This window comes from Salvelinus alpinus, chromosome 23 (genome assembly GCF_045679555.1).
Source record: "Salvelinus alpinus chromosome 23, SLU_Salpinus.1, whole genome shotgun sequence".
Taxonomy (NCBI): Eukaryota; Metazoa; Chordata; class Actinopteri; order Salmoniformes; family Salmonidae; genus Salvelinus; species Salvelinus alpinus.
In genome coordinates, this window is record NC_092108.1 from 9,124,618 (window position 1) to 9,145,584 (window position 20,967).

The 20,967-nt window shown below is 46.1% G+C and overlaps 1 protein-coding gene across 1 annotated transcript in view; it reads left to right on the forward strand.

Annotated features, from left to right (window-relative positions):
* The first annotated feature begins 678 nt into the window (after positions 1-678).
* Positions 679-20,967, forward strand: part of LOC139550167 (lipoprotein lipase) — a 35,443-nt gene continuing 15,154 nt past the window's right edge. Inside the window, exons 1-2 of the mRNA XM_071360855.1 lie at positions 679-905; positions 1,869-2,044. Coding sequence (XP_071216956.1) covers positions 815-905; positions 1,869-2,044 — 267 coding nt within the window. The 5' untranslated portion in view covers positions 679-814. The remainder of the gene's footprint in view (positions 906-1,868; positions 2,045-20,967) is intronic.

The following is a 20,967-nucleotide window of genomic DNA, read 5'->3' on the forward strand; positions in this document are numbered from 1 at the left end:
TGTGGCCTACCACTCTGCGGCTGAGCAGGTGTTGCTCCTAAACGTTTCCACTTCGCAATAACAGCACTTACAGTTGACCAGTGCAGCTCTAGCAGCGCAGAAATGTGACAAACTGACTTGTAAAGGTGTTATCCTGTGATGGTGCCACGTTGAAAGCCACTGAGCTCTTCAGTAAGGCCGTTCTACTGCCAATGTTTGTCTATGGAGATTGCATGGCTGTGTGCTCTATTTTACACACCTATCAGCAATGGGTGTGCCTGAAATAGTCAAATCTGCTAATTTGAAGGAGTGTTCCCGTACTTTTGTATATATAGTGTATGCATGCCCACTGTGTGTGTGTGTGTGTGTGTGTGTGTGTGTGTGTGTGTGTGTGTGTGTGTGTGTGTGTGTGTGTGTGTGTGTGTGTGTGTGTGTGTGTGTGTGTGTGTGTGTGTGTGTGTGTGTGTGTGTGTGTGTGTGTGTGTATTTTTATACACAGTCAGTGTACCATACCAGGTAAGTACTCGGGAAAGAACAGTAGCCCTGAAGCAGACACGTGATTTGTTGACATTGTCCCCATTTGGGAAGGTTGTCCACGCCTTGCCCATGTTTTAGACCAATAGAAATAGGGTTGGATTTACATGCGTCTACGGGGCTGATATAAATACACCATTTGAAACCTTCAAGTTCAAGTGAATATCATATTACGTAGTTGGACAACTTTACAAAAATAGACTTTTACAAGCTGTAAAATACATTCCAGCGGATTAAAGTGACGAACAATTTTCTTTTTCATTTTTGGAAAGTTCTTTAATTAAATTGAATCAACTGTACTATGGGAAAAGAAATCACCTGGTTGATCATAATTGGGATTTGTATCAAGTCATCATATGAGTCTCTCTTCAACATTGAAACTCCTGCTCTCAGTAAGTTGGACGATTCTTTTATTTTCTCAAATTAATTCATGCATTATTCTGAATACAAAAAGTAATGTAAAAAATGTAATTACATTTATGTTTTGTAAACAGATTATAATAGGCTACGTGCTGTTGATAAAAGGTGCGGTGAGTTTTTTAACAATCGGAACATTTGTGCCACGGGAATTGGAAAGTTGGCATTTGGATGAGGCAGTTTCCATGAAGGCAGTTTCCATGAAGGCAGTTTCCATGAAGGCAGTTTCCATGAACCTGTTTTGAGCTCTGACAGACAGTTCATTATTCGGAGGAACAAAACTCCCCTAACCTGTTGGTGTTTTATTAGGAGAAGAGGACCCTGGTCCCAGATCACCTGAACATATGGGCTAGAAGAGATTTCACGAAATCATGACACATTCATATGTACATGAACCCTGTTCCTTATAACCATATTTTTATGTATGCACATTCATATTTAAATATGTATCAGATTATGTTTTTAAACTTTAATAAAATATTGTAAATGATGAGGTTTGGGATGATTTTATAATTTTGCAATCTGAGAGAGGAATGACTAGTTCTCTCTGGTTGAACCTCTACAGTCTTAAGGGCCATTTTGTGCTTTTGAACCCATGAGAATATGCACCGGTGCCTTTGAACACCGGTGTCTATAAACATCTGTGCCTATACTGTTACTGTATCCGCCAGCATAATAGGTCATTAATTGCCATGTACTAAAAAAATGCATGTCAAAACAACCAGAATAACATTTAAGACAACACCAACAAATGTAGACTTAAAAAAAAAACTAAAAAAACTAAAACAAACATAATATAGTCACCATAAACATCTGTGGCTATACTGTTACTGTATCAGCCAGCATAATAGGTCATTAATTGCCATGTACTAAATGTTTTAAAAACACTTGATACAAAGTGGGGATCATGTCTTTAATCTCTCCCTCTGTCCCTCCAGGCATCGGTACAGACTGGATAGTGGACTACACTGACATAGAGACCAAGTTCTCAGTGCGTTCAGTCGAAGAGCCAGAGGAGGATCTGTGTTACCTGGTGCCAGGCAAAAAGAATACAGTCACACAGTGTGGCTTCAACATCAGCTTACCCACGTTCGTCATCATACATGGCTGGTCGGTAAGTAGCTACCTGGATAACAGGAATGTAGACTGGTCCCAGATCAGCTGGATAACAGGAGTGTAGACTGGTCCCAGATCAGCTGGATAACAGGAGTGTAGACTGGTCCCAGATCACCTGGATAACAGGAGTGTAGACTGGTCCCAGATCACCTGGATAACAGGAGTGTAGACTGGTCCCAGATCACCTGAATAACAGGAGTGTAGACTGGTCCCAGATCACCTGAATAACAGGAGTGTAGACTGGTCCCAGGTCACCTGAATAACAGGAATGTAGACTGGTCCCAGATCACCTGAATAACAGGAATGTAGACTGGTCCCAGATCACCTGAATAACAGGAGTGTAGACTGGTCCCAGGTCACCTGAATAACAGGAATGTAGACTGGTCCCAGATTAGCTGGATAAGAGGAGTGTAGACTGGTCCCAGATCAGCTGGATAACAGGAGTGTAGACTGGTCCCAGGTCACCTGGATAAGAGGAGTGGAGACTGGTCCCAGATCACCTGGATAACAGGAATGTAGACTGGTCCCAGATCAGCTGGATAACAGGAGTGTAGACTGGTCCCAGATCAGCTGGATAAGAGGAGTGTAGACTGGTCCCAGATCACCTGAATAACAGGAATGTAGACTGGTCCCAGATCACCTGAATAACAGGAATGTAGACTGGTCCCAGATCACCTGAATAACATGAATGTAGACTGGTCCCAGGTCACCTGAATAACAGGAATGTAGACTGGTCCCAGATCAGCTGGATAACAGGAATGTAGACTGGTCCCAGATCACCTGAATAACAGGAATGTAGACTGGTCCCAGATCACCTGAATAACAGGAGTGTAGACTGGTCCCAGATCACCTGAATAACAGGAATGTAGACTGGTCCCAGATCACCTGAATAACAGGAATGTAGACTGGTCCTAGGTCACCTGAATAACAGGAATGTAGACTGGTCCCAGATCACCTGAATAACAGGAATGTAGACTGGTCCCAGATTAGCTGGATAAGAGGAGTGTAGACTGGTCCCAGATCAGCTGGATAACAGGAGTGTAGACTGGTCCCAGATCAGCTGGATAACAGGATTGGTGACTGGTCCCAGCTGCTACATGCGGTCAAAAGCTGCTACATGCTGTTACATGATGTTGCATGATGTTGCATGCTGTTACATGCTGTCACAAGCTGCTACATGCTGTTACATGCTGTCACAAGCTGCTACATGCTGTTATGTGTGCTTTACCCCAATGGGAATTCCTCAGGCTCTGTCAATGACATTTAACACATATCATGTATTATCCCAGAGGGGCCATTACTTTGGGCACACGGGAGAGATACCACTAGGACATACCAACTCCACAACACTAGGACATACCAACTCCACAGCACTAGGACATACCAACTCCACAACACTAGAACATACCAACTCCACAGCACTAGGACATACCAACTCCACAGCACTAGGACATACCAACTCCACAGCACTAGAACATACCAACTCCACAGCACTAGGACATACCAACTACACAGCACTAGAACATACCAACTCCACAGCACTAGAACATACCAACTCCACAGCACTAGGACATACCAACTCCACAGCACTAGAACATACCAACTCCACAGCACTAGGACATACCAACTACACAGCACTAGGACATACCAACTCCACAACACTAGGACATACCAACTCCACAGCACTAGGACATACCAACTACACAGCACTAGAACATACCAACTCCACAACACTAGGACATACACCTCCACAGCACTAGAACATACCAACTCCACAGCACTAGGACATACCAACTCCACAGCACTAGGACATACCAACTCCACAGCACTAGAACATACCAACTCCACAGCACTAGGACATACCAACTCCACAGCACTAGAATATACCAACTCCACAGCACTAGGGAGGAAGGACATACCAACTCCACAGCACTAGGCAGGAAGGACATACCAACTCCACAGCACTAGGCAGGAAGGACATACCAACTCCACAGCACTAGGACATACCAACTCCACAGCACTAGGACATACCAACTCCACAGCACTAGGACATACCAACTCCACAGCACTAGGACATACCAACTCCACAGCACTAGGACATTCCAACTCCACAGCACTAGAACATACCAACTCCACAGCACTAGGCAGGAAGGACATACCAACTCCACAGCACTAGAACATACCAACTCCACAGCACTAGGCAGGAAGGACATACCAACTCCACAGCACTAGGCAGGAAGGACATACCAATTCCACAGCACTAGAACATACCAACTCCACAGCACTAGGCAGGAAGGACATACCAACTCCACAGGACTAGAACATACCAACTCCACAGCACTAGCACATACCAACTCCACAACACTAGGACATACCAACTCCACAACACTAGGACACACCAACTCCACAGCACTAGGCAGGAAAGACATACCAACTCCACAGCACTAGGACATACCAACTCCACAGCACTAGGACATACCAACTCCACAACACTAGGACATACCAACTCCACAGCACTAGGACATACCAACTCCACAACACTAGGCAGGAAGGACATACCAACTCCACAGCACTAGGACATACCAACTCCACAGCACTAGGACATACCAACTCCACAACACTAGGACATACCAACTCCACAGCACTAGGACATACCAACTCCACAGCACTAGGACATACCAACTCCACAGCACTAGGCAGGAAGGACATACCAACTCCACAGCACTAGGCAGGAAGGACATACCAACTCCACAGCACTAGGACATACCAACTCCACAGCACTAGGCAGGAAGGACATACCAACTCCACAACACTAGGACATACCAACTCCACAACACTAGTTAGGAAGGACATACCAACTCCACAGCACTAGGACATACCAACTCCACAACACTAGGCAGGAAGGACATACCAAATCCACAGCACTAGGACATACCAACTCCACAGCACTAGGACATACCAACTCCACAACACTAGGACATACCAACTCCACAGCACTAGGACATACCAACTCCACAACACTAGGCAGGAATGACATACCAACTCCACAGCACTAGGACATACCAACTCCACAGCACTAGGACATACCAACTCCACAACACTAGGACATACCAACTCCACAGCACTAGGACATACCAACCCCACAGCACTAGGACATACCAACTCCACAGCACTAGGCAGGAAGGACATACCAACTCCACAGCACTAGGCAGGAAGGACATACCAACTCCACAGCACTAGGACATACCAACTCCACAGCACTAGGCAGGAAGGACATACCAACTCCACAACACTAGGACATACCAACTCCACAACACTAGTTAGGAAGGACATACCAACTCCACAGCACTAGGACATACCAACTCCACAACACTAGGCAGGAAGGACATACCAACTCCACAGCACTAGGACATACCAACTCCACAGCACTAGAATATACCAACTCCACAGCACTAGGACATACCAACTCCACAGCACTAGAACATACCAACTCCACAGCACTAGGACATACCAACTACACAGCACTAGAACATACCAACTCCACAGCACTAGAACATACCAACTCCACAGCACTAGGACATACCAACTCCACAGCTACTAGAACATACCAACTCCACAGCACTAGGACATACCAACTACACAGCACTAGGACATACCAACTCCACAACACTAGGACATACCAACTCCACAGCACTAGGACATACCAACTACACAGCACTAGAACATACCAACTCCACAACACTAGGACATACACCTCCACAGCACTAGAACATACCAACTCCACAGCACTAGGACATACCAACTCCACAGCACTAGGACATACCAACTCCACAGCACTAGAACATACCAACTCCACAGCACTAGGACATACCAACTCCACAGCACTAGAATATACCAACTCCACAGCACTAGGGAGGAAGGACATACCAACTCCACAGCACTAGGCAGGAAGGACATACCAACTCCACAGCACTAGGCAGGAAGGACATACCAACTCCACAGCACTAGGACATACCAACTCCACAGCACTAGGACATACCAACTCCACAGCACTAGGACATACCAACTCCACAGCACTAGGACATACCAACTCCACAGCACTAGGACATACCAACTCCACAGCACTAGAACATACCAACTCCACAGCACTAGGCAGGAAGGACATACCAACTCCACAGCACTAGAACATACCAACTCCACAGCACTAGGCAGGAAGGACATACCAATTCCACAGCACTAGAACATACCAACTCCACAGCACTAGGCAGGAAGGACATACCAACTCCACAGGACTAGAACATACCAACTCCACAGCACTAGCACATACCAACTCCACAACACTAGGACATACCAACTCCACAACACTAGGACACACCAACTCCACAGCACTAGGCAGGAAAGACATACCAACTCCACAGCACTAGGACATACCAACTCCACAGCACTAGGACATACCAACTCCACAACACTAGGACATACCAACTCCACAGCACTAGGACATACCAACTCCACAACACTAGGCAGGAAGGACATACCAACTCCACAGCACTAGGACATACCAACTCCACAGCACTAGGACATACCAACTCCACAACACTAGTACATACCAACTCCACAGCACTAGGACATACCAACTCCACAGCACTAGGACATACCAACTCCACAGCACTAGGCAGGAAGGACATACCAACTCCACAGCACTAGGCAGGAAGGACATACCAACTCCACAGCACTAGGACATACCAACTCCACAGCACTAGGCAGGAAGGACATACCAACTCCACAACACTAGGACATACCAACTCCACAACACTAGTTAGGAAGGACATACCAACTCCACAGCACTAGGACATACCAACTCCACAACACTAGGCAGGAAGGACATACCAAATCCACAGCACTAGGACATACCAACTCCACAGCACTAGGACATACCAACTCCACAACACTAGGACATACCAACTCCACAGCACTAGGACATACCAACTCCACAACACTAGGCAGGAAGGACATACCAACTCCACAGCACTAGGACATACCAACTCCACAGCACTAGGACATACCAACTCCACAACACTAGGACATACCAACTCCACAGCACTAGGACATACCAACCCCACAGCACTAGGACATACCAACTCCACAGCACTAGGCAGGAAGGACATACCAACTCCACAGCACTAGGCAGGAAGGACATACCAACTCCACAGCACTAGGACATACCAACTCCACAGCACTAGGCAGGAAGGACATACCAACTCCACAACACTAGGACATACCAACTCCACAACACTAGTTAGGAAGGACATACCAACTCCACAGCACTAGGACATACCAACTCCACAACACTAGGCAGGAAGGACATACCAAATCCACAGCACTAGGACATACCAACTCCACAGCACAAGGACATACCAACTCCACAGCACTAGGACATACCAACTCCACAGCACTAGGACATACCATCTCCACAGCACTAGGACATACCAACTCCACAGCACTAGAACATACCAACTCCACAGCACTAGGCAGGAAGGCAATACCAACTCCACAGCACTAGGACATACCAACTCCACAGCACTAGGACATACCAACTCCACAGCACTAGGATATACCAACTCCACAGCACTAGGACATACCAACTCCACAGCACTAGGCAGGAAGTACATACCAACTCCACAACACTAGGCAGGAAGGACATACCAACTCCACAGCACTAGGCAGGAAGGACATACCAACTCCACAGCACTAGGACATACCAACTCCACAGCACTAGGCAGGAAGGACATACCAACTCCACAGCACTAGGCAGGAAGGACATACCAACTCCACAGCACTAGGACATACCAACTCCACAGCACTAGGACATACCAACTCCACAGCACTAGGACATACCAACTCCACAGCACTAGGACATACCGACTCCACAGCACTAGAACATACCAACTCCACAGCACTAGGCAGGAAGGACATACCAACTCCACAGCACTAGAAAATACCAACTCCACAGCACTAGGCAGGAAGGACATACCAATTCCACAGCACTAGAACATACCAACTCCACAGCACTAGGCAGGAAGGACATACCAACTCCACAGCACTAGAACATACCAACTCCACAGCACTAGGCAGGAAGGAGATACCAATTCCACAGCACTAGGACATACCAACTCCACAGCACTAGGACATACCAACTCCACAGCACTAGGCAGGAAGGACATACCAACTCCACAACACTAGGCAGGAAGGACATACCAACTCCACAGCACTAGGACATACCAACTCCACAGCACTAGGACATACCAACTCCACAACACTAGGACATACCAACTCCACAACACTAGGACATACCAACTCCACAGTACTAGGACATACCAACTCCACAGCACTAGGCAGGAAGGACATACCAACTCCACAACACTAGTCAGGAAGGACATACCAACTCCACAGCACTAGGCAGGAAGGACATACCAACTCCACAGCAGTAGGCAGGAAGGACATACCAACTCCACAACACTAGTCAGGAAGGACATACCAACTCCACAGCACTAGTCAGGAAGGACATACCAACTCCACAGCACTAGGACATACCAACTCCACAGCACTAGGACATACCAACTCCACAGCACTAGGCAGGAAGGACATACCAACTCCACAGCACTAAGACATACCAACTCCACAGCACTAGGCAGGAAGGACATACCAACTCCACAGCACTAGGACATACCAACTCCACAGCACTAGGCAGGATTGACATACCAACTCCACAGCACTCGGACATACCAACTCCACAGCACTAGGACATACCAACTCCACAGCACTAGGCAGGAAGGACATACCAACTCCACAGCACTAGGCAGGAAGGACATACCAACTGCACAACACTAAGGACATACCAACTCCACAACACTAGTTAGGAAGGACATACCAACTCCACAGCACTAGGACATACCAACTCCACAACACTTGGCAGGATGGACATACCAACTCCACAGCACTAGGACATACCAACTCCACAGCACTAGGACATACCAACTCCACAACACTAGGACATACCAACTCCACAGCACTAGGACATACTGTCACGGCTCCTCCTCTGCAGTGCAGGGGGCGGTTCCTCCTGCAGGCAGAGGAGGGTCGTTAGTGATTGGAGCCACCTGGGCTCAGGGTATAAAACTGCTTACTAATCACCTCTCTCTCTCTCTCTCTCTCTGCTCCTCCAGGTATGCTCATGATTTGTTTGTTCCTTTGTCGTTTTGCCTAGTTTTCTTTCAGTCATGTTCACACACACATATTCACGCATCCATGCACTTTACATACACCTTACATTATGATACTTCCACACCTCATTCCTTTTTCTTAGTTTAAGTTAATAGTTTGTTGTAGAATAAAGAACCTTTTTTAATTGGCCTATACCTGTTGTTTGCGTCCCCTCATTTTTGTCACAGGCTCTGAGCCGGCTTGTGACAACTCCACAGCACTAAGACATACCAACTCCACAGCACTAAGACATACCAACTCCACAGCACTAGGCAGGAAGGACATACCAACTCCACAGCACTAGGCAGGAAGGACATATCAACTCCACAGCACTAGGACATACCAACTCCACAGCACTAGGCAGGAAGGACATACCAACTCCACAACACTAGGACATACCAACTCCACAGCACTAGGACATACCAACTCCACAGCACTAGAACATACCAACTCCACAGCACTAGGCAGGAAGGACATACCAACTCCACAGCACTAGAACATACCAACTCCACAGCACTAGGCAGGAAGGACATACCAATTTCACAGCACTAGAACATACCAACTCCACAGCACTAGGCAGGAAGGACATACCAACTCCACAGCACTAGAACATACCAACTCCACAGCACTAGGCAGGAAGGAGATACCAATTCCACAGCACTAGGACATACCAACTCCACAGCACTAGGACATACCAACTCCACAGCACTAGGACATACCAACTCCACAGCACTAGGCAGGAAGGACATACCAACTCCACAACACTAGGCAGGAAGGACATACCAACTCCACAGCACTAGGACATACCAACTCCACAGCACTAGGACATACCAACTCCACAACACTAGGACATACCAACTCCACAACACTAGGACATACCAACTCCACAGTACTAGGACATACCAACTCCACAGCACTAGGCAGGAAGGACATACCAACTCCACAACACTAGTCAGGAAGGACATACCAACTCCACAGCACTAGGCAGGAAGGACATACCAAATCCACAGCAGTAGGCAGGAAGGACATACCAACTCCACAACACTAGTCAGGAAGGACATACCAACTCCACAGCACTAGTCAGGAAGGACATACCAACTCCACAGCACTAGGCAGGAAGGACATACCAACTCCACAGCACTAGAACATACCAACTCCACAGCACTAGGCAGGAAGGACATACCAACTCCACAGCACTAGGACATACCAACTCCACAGCACTAGGCAGGAAGGACATACCAACTCCACAGCACTAGGACATACCAACTCCACAGCACTAGGACATACCAACTCCACAGCACTAGGACATACCAACTCCACAGCACTCGGACATACCAACTCCACAGCACTAGGACATACCAACTCCACAACACTAGGCAGGAAGGACATACCAACTCCACAGCACTAGGACATACCAACTCCACAGCACTAGGACATACCAACTCCACAACACTAGGACATACCAACTCCACAGCACTAGGACATACCAACTCCACAGCACTAGGACATACCAACTCCACAGCACTAGGACATACCAACTCCACAACACTAGGCAGGAAGGACATACCAACTCCACAGCAATACACCACAGAGGACAATACCACACATCTCAACTTCACATCAACATACCACCAACAGACACCACAGATGTCCTACAGCAACATGGGCCTATACCACAGCAATGACATAACCAGGTCCAGGTCTACCTACACAGTAACCCTAATGTAGTGCTGCCACATAGGGTCTGGTTAGTACTGCACTACATAGGGTCTGGTTAGTACTGCACTACATAGGGTCTGGTTAGTAGTGTACTACATAGGGTCTGGTTAGTACTGCACTGCATAGGGTCTGGTTAGTACTGCACTACATAGGATCTGGTTAGTACTGCACTACATAGGGTCTGGTTAGTACTGCACTACATAGGGTCTGGTTAGTGCTGCCACATAGGGTCTGGTTAGTACTGCTCTACATAGGGTCTGGTTAGTAGTGCACTACATAGGGTCTGGTTAGTAGTGCACTACATAGGGTCTGGTTAGTAGTGTACTACATAGGGTCTGGGTAGTACTGTACTACATAGGGTCTGGTTAGTACTGCCCTACATAGGGTCTGGTTAGTAGTGTACTACATAGGGTATGGTTAGTAGTGTACTACATAGGGTATGGTTAGTAGTGTACTACATAGGTTCTGGTTAGTACTGTACTACATAGGGTCTGGTTAGTAGTGTACTACATAGGGTCTGGTTAGTACTGCACTACATAGGGTCTGGTTAGTACTGCACTACATAGGGTCTGGTTAGTACTGCACTACATAGGGTCTGGTTAGTATTGCACTACATAGGGTCTGGTTAGTAGTGCACTACATAGGGTCTGGTTAGTACTGTACTACATAGGGTCTGGTTAGTACTGTACTACATAGGGTCTGGTTAGTATTGCACTACATAGGGTCTGGTTAGTGCTGCACTACATAGGGTCTGGTTAGTGCTGCACTACATAGGGTCTGGTTAGTACTGCACTACATAGGGTCTGGTTAGTAGTGCACTACATAGGGTCAGGTTAGTAGTGCCCTACATAGGGTCTGGTTAGTGCTGCACTACATAGGGTCTGGTTAGTACTGCACTGCATAGGGTCTGGTTAGTAGTGTACTACATAGGGTCTGGTTAGTTCTGCCACATAGGGTCTGGTTAGTACTGCCCTACATAGGGTCTGGTTAGTACTGCACTACATAGGGTCTGGTTAGTACTGCACTACATAGGGTCAGGTTAGTATTGCACTACATAGGGTCTGGTTAGTACTGCACTGCATAGGGTCTGGTTAGTACTGCACTGCATAGGGTCTGGATAGTACTGCACTACATAGGGTCTGGTTAGTATTGCACTACATAGGGTCTGGTTAGTACTGCACTGCATAGGGTCTGGTTAGTTCTGCACTACATAGGGTCTGGTTAGTACTGCACTACATATGGTCTGGTTAGTAGTGTACTACATAGGTTCTGGTTAGTACTGCTCTACATAGGGTCTGGTTAGTAGTGTACTACATAAGGTCTGGTTAGTAGTGTACTACATAGGGTCTGGTTAGTACTGCACTACATATGGTCTGGTTAGTAGTGTACTAAATAGGGTCTGGTTAGTACTGCCCTACATAGGGTCTGGTTAGTACTGCACTACATAGGGTCTGGTTAGTACTGCCACATACGGTCTGGTTAGTAGTGTACTACATAGGGTCTGGTTAGTAGTGTACTACATAGGGTCTGGTTAGTAGTGTAATATATAGGGTCTGGTTAGTAGTGTACTATATAGGGTCTGGTTAGTACTGTACTACATAGGGTCTGGTTAGTAGTGCACTACATAGGGTCTGGTTAGTAGTGTACTACATAGGGGGTCTGGTTAGTACTGCACTACATAGGGTCTGGTTAGTGCTGCCACATAGGGTCTAGTTAGTACTGCACTACATAGGGTTTGGTTAGTACTGCACTACATAGGGTCTGGTTAGTACTGCACTACATAGGATCTGGTTAGTACTGCACTACATAGGGTCTGGTTAGTACTGCACTACATAGGGTCTGGTTAGTGCTGCCACATAGGGTCTGGTTAGTACTGCTCTACATAGGGTCTGGTTAGTAGTGCACTACATAGGGTCTGGTTAGTACTGCACTACATAGGGTCTGGTTAGTAGGGTACTACATATGGTCTGGTTAGTACTGTACTACATAGGGTCTGGTTAGTACTGCCCTACATAGGGTCTGGTTAGTACTGCCCTACATAGGGTCTGGTTAGTAGTGTACTACATAGGGTATGGTTAGTAGTGTACTACATAGGGTATGGTTAGTAGTGTACTACATAGGTTCTGGTTAGTACTGTACTACATAGGGTCTGGTTAGTAGTGTACTACATAGGGTCTGGTTAGTACTGCACTACATAGGGTCTGGTTAGTACTGCACTACATAGGGTCTGGTTAGTACTGCACTACATAGGGTCTGGTTAGTATTGCACTACATAGGGTCTGGTTAGTAGTGCACTACATAGGGTCTGGTTAGTACTGTACTACATAGGGTCTGGTTAGTACTGTACTACACAGGGTCTGGTTAGTATTGCACTACATAGGGTCTGGTTAGTACTGCACTGCATAGGGTCTGGTTAGTACTGCACAGCATAGGGTCTGGTTAGTAGTGTACTACATAGGGTCTGGTTAGTACTGCACTGCATAGGGTCTGGATAGTACTGCACTACATAGGGTCTGGTTAGTACTGCTCTACATAGGGTCTGGTTAGTAGTGTACTACATAGGGTCTGGTTAGTAGTGTACTACATAGGGTCTGGTTAGTACTGCACTACATATGGTCTGGTTAGTAGTGTACTAAATAGGGTCTGGTTAGTACTGCCCTACATAGGGTCTGGTTAGTACTGCACTACATAGGGTCTGGTTAGTACTGCCACATACGGTCTGGTTAGTAGTGTACTACATAGGGTCTGGTTAGTAGTGCACTACATAGGGTCTGGTTAGTAGTGTACTACATAGGGTCTGGTTAGTAGTGTAATACATAGGGTCTGGTTAGTAGTGTACTATATAGGGTCTGGTTAGTACTGTACTACATAGGGTCTGGTTAGTAGTGCACTACATAGGGTCTGGTTAGTAGTGTACTACATAGGGGGTCTGGTTAGTACTGCACTACATAGGGTCTGGTTAGTGCTGCCACATAGGGTCTAGTTAGTACTGCACTACATAGGGTCTGGTTAGTACTGCACTACATAGGGTCTGGTTAGTACTGCACTACATAGGATCTGGTTAGTACTGCACTACATAGGGTCTGGTTAGTACTGCACTACATAGGGTCTGGTTAGTGCTGCCACATAGGGTCTGGTTAGTACTGCTCTACATAGGGTCTGGTTAGTAGTGCACTACATAGGGTCTGGTTAGTACTGCACTACATAGGGTCTGGTTAGTAGGGTACTACATATGGTCTGGTTAGTACTGTACTACATAGGGTCTGGTTAGTACTGCCCTACATAGGGTCTGGTTAGTACTGCCCTACATAGGGTCTGGTTAGTAGTGTACTACATAGGGTATGGTTAGTAGTGTACTACATAGGGTATGGTTAGTAGTGTACTACATAGGTTCTGGTTAGTACTGTACTACATAGGGTCTGGTTAGTAGTGTACTACATAGGGTCTGGTTAGTACTGCACTACATAGGGTCTGGTTAGTACTGCACTACATAGGGTCTGGTTAGTACTGCACTACATAGGGTCTGGTTTGTATTGCACTACATAGGGTCTGGTTAGTAGTGCACTACATAGGGTCTGGTTAGTACTGTACTACATAGGGTCTGGTTAGTACTGTACTACATAGGGTCTGGTTAGTATTGCACTACATAGGGTCTGGTTAGTGCTGCACTACATAGGGTCTGGTTAGTACTGTACTACATAGGGTCTGGTTAGTAGTGCACAACATAGGGTCAGGTTAGTAATGCCCTACATAGGGTCTGGTTAGTGCTGCACTACATAGGGTCTGGTTAGTACTGCACTGCATAGGGTCTGGTTAGTAGTGTACTACATAGGGTCTGGTTAGTTCTGCCACATAGGGTCTGGTTAGTACTGCCCTACATAGGGTCTGGTTAGTACTGCACTACATAGGGTCTGGTTAGTACTGCACTACATAGGGTCAGGTTAGTATTGCACTACATAGGGTCTGGTTAGTACTGCACTGCATAGGGTCTGGATAGTACTGCACTACATAGGGTCTGGTTAGTAGTGTACTACATAGGGTCTGGTTAGTACTGCCCTACATAGGGTCTGGTTAGTATTGCACTACATAGGGTCTGGTTAGTACTGCACTACATATGGTCTGGTTAGTAGTGTACTAAATAGGGTCTGGTTAGTACTGCCCTACATAGGGTCTGGTTAGTACTGCACTACATAGGGTCTGGTTAGTACTGCCACATACGGTCTGGTTAGTAGTGCACTACATAGGGTCTGGTTAGTACTGCACTACATAGGGTCTGGTTAGTAGGGTACTACATATGGTCTGGTTAGTACTGTACTACATAGGGTCTGGTTAGTACTGCCCTACATAGGGTCTGGTTAGTACTGCCCTACATAGGGTCTGGTTAGTAGTGTACTACATAGGGTATGGTTAGTAGTGTACTACATAGGGTATGGTTAGTAGTGTACTACATAGGTTCTGGTTAGTACTGTACTACATAGGGTCTGGTTAGTAGTGTACTACATAGGGTCTGGTTAGTACTGCACTACATAGGGTCTGGTTAGTACTGCACTACATAGGGTCTGGTTAGTACTGCACTACATAGGGTCTGGTTAGTATTGCACTACATAGGGTCTGGTTAGTAGTGCACTACATAGGGTCTGGTTAGTACTGTACTACATAGGGTCTGGTTAGTACTCTACTACATAGGGTCTGGTTAGTATTGCACTACATAGGGTCTGGTTAGTGCTGCACTACATAGGGTCTGGTTAGTACTGTACTACATAGGGTCTGGTTAGTAATGCACAACATAGGGTCAGGTTAGTAGTGCCCTACATAGGGTCTGGTTAGTGCTGCACTACATAGGGTCTGGTTAGTACTGCACTGCATAGGGTCTGGTTAGTAGTGTACTACATAGGGTCTGGTTAGTATTGCACTACATAGGGTCTGGTTAGTAGTGCACTACATAGGGTCTGGTTAGTACTGCACTACATAGGGTCTGGTTAGTACTGCACTACATAGGGTCAGGTTAGTATTGCACTACATAGGGTCTGGTTAGTACTGCACTGCATAGGGTCTGGATAGTACTGCACTACATAGGGTCTGGTTAGTAGTGTACTACATAGGGTCTGGTTAGTACTGCCCTACATAGGGTCTGGTTAGTATTGCACTACATAGGGTCTGGTTAGTACTGCACTACATATGGTCTGGTTAGTAGTGTACTAAATAGGGTCTGGTTAGTACTGCCCTACATAGGGTCTGGTTAGTACTGCACTACATAGGGTCTGGTTAGTACTGCCACATACGGTCTGGTTAGTAGTGTACTACATAGGGTCTGGTTAGTAGTGTACTACATAGGGTCTGGTTAGTAGTGTAATACATAGGGTCTGGTTAGTAGTGTACTACATAGGGTCTGGTTAGTACTGCACTGCATAGGGTCTGGTTAGTAGTGTACTACATAGGGTCTGGTTAGTAGTGTACTACATAGGGTCTGGTTAGTATTGCACTACATAGGGTCTGGTTAGTACTGCCCTACATAGGGTCTGGTTAGTACTGCCCTACATAGGGTCTGGTTAGTAGTGTACTACATAGGGTATGGTTAGTAGTGTACTACATAGGGTATGGTTAGTAGTGTACTACATAGGTTCTGGTTAGTACTGTACTACATAGGGTCTGGTTAGTAGTGTACTACATAGGGTCTGGTTAGTACTGCACTACATAGGGTCTGGTTAGTACTGCACTACATAGGGTCTGGTTAGTACTGCACTACATAGGGTCTGGTTAGTATTGCACTACATAGGGTCTGGTTAGTAGTGCACTACATAGGGTCTGGTTAGTACTGCACAGCATAGGGTCTGGTTAGTAGTGTACTACATAGGGTCTGGTTAGTACTGCACTGCATAGGGTCTGGATAGTACTGCACTACATAGGGTCTGGTTAGTACTGCTCTACATAGGGTCTGGTTAGTAGTGTACTACATCGGGTCTGGTTAGTAGTGTACTACATATGGTCTGGTTAGTACTGCACTACATATGGTCTGGTTAGTAGTGTACTAAATAGGGTCTGGTTAGTACTGCCCTAAATAGGGTCTGGTTAGTACTGCACTACATAGGGTCTGGTTAGTACTGCCACATACGGTCTGGTTAGTAGTGTACTACATAGGGTCTGGTTAGTAGTGCACTACATAGGGTCTGGTTAGTAGTGTACTACATAGGGTCTGGTTAGTAGTGTAATACATAGGGTCTGGTTAGTAGTGTACTATATAGGGTCTGGTTAGTACTGTACTACATAGGGTCTGGTTAGTAGTGCACTACATAGGGTCTGGTTAGTAGTGTACTACATAGGGGGTCTGGTTAGTACTGCACTACATAGGGTCTGGTTAGTGCTGCCACATAGGGTCTAGTTAGTACTGCACTACATAGGGTCTGGTTAGTACTGCACTACATAGGGTCTGGTTAGTACTGCACTACATAGGATCTGGTTAGTACTGCACTACATAGGGTCTGGTTAGTACTGCACTACATAGGGTCTGGTTAGTGCTGCCACATAGGGTCTGGTTAGTACTGCTCTACATAGGGTCTGGTTAGTAGTGCACTACATAGGGTCTGGTTAGTACTGCACTACATAGGGTCTGGTTAGTAGGGTACTACATATGGTCTGGTTAGTACTGTACTACATAGGGTCTGGTTAGTACTGCCCTACATAGGGTCTGGTTAGTACTGCCCTACATAGGGTCTGGTTAGTACTGCACTACATAGGGTCTGGTTAGTATTGCACTACATAGGGTCTGGTTAGTAGTGCACTACATAGGGTCTGGTTAGTACTGTACTACATAGGGTCTGGTTAGTACTGTACTACATAGGGTCTGGTTAGTATTGCACTACATAGGGTCTGGTTAGTGCTGCACTACATAGGGTCTGGTTAGTACTGTACTACATAGGGTCTGGTTAGTAATGCACAACATAGGGTCAGGTTAGTAGTGCCCTACATAGGGTCTGGTTAGTGCTGCACTACATAGGGTCTGGTTAGTACTGCACTGCATAGGGTCTGGTTAGTAGTGTACTACATAGGGTCTGGTTAGTTCTGCCACATAGGGTCTGGTTAGTACTGCCCTACATAGGGTCTGGTTAGTACTGCACTACATAGGGTCTGGTTAGTACTGCACTACATAGGGTCAGGTTAGTATTGCACTACATAGGGTCTGGTTAGTACTGCACTGCATAGGGTCTGGATAGTACTGCACTACATAGGGTCTGGTTAGTAGTGTACTACATAGGGTCTGGTTAGTACTGCCCTACATAGGGTCTGGTTAGTATTGCACTACATAGGGTCTGGTTAGTACTGCACTACATATGGTCTGGTTAGTAGTGTACTAAATAGGGTCTGGTTAGTACTGCCCTACATAGGGTCTGGTTAGTACTGCACTACATAGGGTCTGGTTAGTACTGCCACATACGGTCTGGTTAGTAGTGTACTACATAGGGTCTGGTTAGTAGTGTACTACATAGGGTCTGGTTAGTAGTGTAATACATAGGGTCTGGTTAGTAGTGTACTACATAGGGTCTGGTTAGTACTGCACTGCATAGGGTCTGGTTAGTAGTGTACTACATAGGGTCTGGTTAGTAGTGTACTACATAGGGTCTGGTTAGTATTGCACTACATAGGGTCTGGTTAGTACTGCCCTACATAGGGTCTGGTTAGTACTGCCCTACATAGGGTCTGGTTAGTAGTGTACTACATAGGGTATGGTTAGTAGTGTACTACATAGGGTATGGTTAGTAGTGTACTACATAGGTTCTGGTTAGTACTGTACTACATAGGGTCTGGTTAGTAGTGTACTACATAGGGTCTGGTTAGTACTGCACTACATAGGGTCTGGTTAGTACTGCACTACATAGGGTCTGGTTAGTACTGCACTACATAGGGTCTGGTTAGTATTGCACTACATAGGGTCTGGTTAGTAGTGCACTACATAGGGTCTGGTTAGTACTGCACAGCATAGGGTCTGGTTAGTAGTGTACTACATAGGGTCTGGTTAGTACTGCACTGCATAGGGTCTGGATAGTACTGCACTACATAGGGTCTGGTTAGTACTGCTCTACATAGGGTCTGGTTAGTAGTGTACTACATCGGGTCTGGTTAGTAGTGTACTACATAGGGTCTGGTTAGTACTGCACTACATATGGTCTGGTTAGTAGTGTACTAAATAGGGTCTGGTTAGTACTGCCCTAAATAGGGTCTGGTTAGTACTGCACTACATAGGGTCTGGTTAGTACTGCCACATACGGTCTGGTTAGTAGTGTACTACATAGGGTCTGGTTAGTAGTGCACTACATAGGGTCTGGTTAGTAGTGTACTACATAGGGTCTGGTTAGTAGTGTAATACATAGGGTCTGGTTAGTAGTGTACTATATAGGGTCTGGTTAGTACTGTACTACATAGGGTCTGGTTAGTAGTGCACTACATAGGGTCTGGTTAGTAGTGTACTACATAGGGGGTCTGGTTAGTACTGCACTACATAGGGTCTGGTTAGTGCTGCCACATAGGGTCTAGTTAGTACTGCACTACATAGGGTCTGGTTAGTACTGCACTACATAGGGTCTGGTTAGTACTGCACTACATAGGATCTGGTTAGTACTGCACTACATAGGGTCTGGTTAGTACTGCACTACATAGGGTCTGGTTAGTGCTGCCACATAGGGTCTGGTTAGTACTGCTCTACATAGGGTCTGGTTAGTAGTGCACTACATAGGGTCTGGTTAGTACTGCACTACATAGGGTCTGGTTAGTAGGGTACTACATATGGTCTGGTTAGTACTGTACTACATAGGGTCTGGTTAGTACTGCCCTACATAGGGTCTGGTTAGTACTGCCCTACATAGGGTCTGGTTAGTAGTGTACTACATAGGGTATGGTTAGTAGTGTACTACATAGGGTATGGTTAGTAGTGTACTACATAGGTTCTGGTTAGTACTGTACTACATAGGGTCTGGTTAGTAGTGTACTACATAGGGTCTGGTTAGTACTGCACTACATAGGGTCTGGTTAGTACTGCACTACATAGGGTCTGGTTAGTATTGCACTACATAGGGTCTGGTTAGTAGTGCACTACATAGGGTCTGGTTAGTACTGTACTACATAGGGTCTGGTTAGTACTGTACTACATAGGGTCTGGTTAGTATTGCACTACATAGGGTCTGGTTAGTGCTGCACTACATAGGGTCTGGTTAGTACTGTACTACATAGGGTCTGGTTAGTAGTGCACAACATAGGGTCAGGTTAGTAGTGCCCTACATAGGGTCTGGTTAGTGCTGCACTACATAGGGTCTGGTTAGTACTGCACTACATAGGGTCTGGTTAGTAGTGTACTACATAGGGTCTGGTTAGTTCTGCCACATAGGGTCTGGTTAGTACTGCCCTACATAGGGTCTGGTTAGTACTGCACTACATAGGGTCTGGTTAGTACTGCACTACATAGGGTCAGGTTAGTATTGCACTACATAGGGTCTGGTTAGTACTGCACTGCATAGGGTCTGGATAGTACTGCACTACATAGGGTCTGGTTAGTAGTGTACTACATAGGGTCTGGTTAGTACTGCCCTACATAGGGTCTGGTTAGTATTGCACTACATAGGGTCTGGTTAGTACTGCACTACATATGGTCTGGTTAGTAGTGTACTAAATAGGGTCTGGTTAGTACTGCCCTACATAGGGTCTGGTTAGTACTGCACTACATAGGGTCTGGTTAGTACTGCCACATACGGTCTGGTTAGTAGTGTACTACATAGGGTCTGGTTAGTAGTGTACTACATAGGGTCTGGTTAGTAGTGTAATACATAGGGTCTGGTTAGTAGTGTACTACATAGGGTCTGGTTAGTACTGCACTGCATAGGGTCTGGTTAGTAGTGTACTACATAGGGTCTGGTTAGTAGTGTACTACATAGGGTCTGGTTAGTATTGCACTAC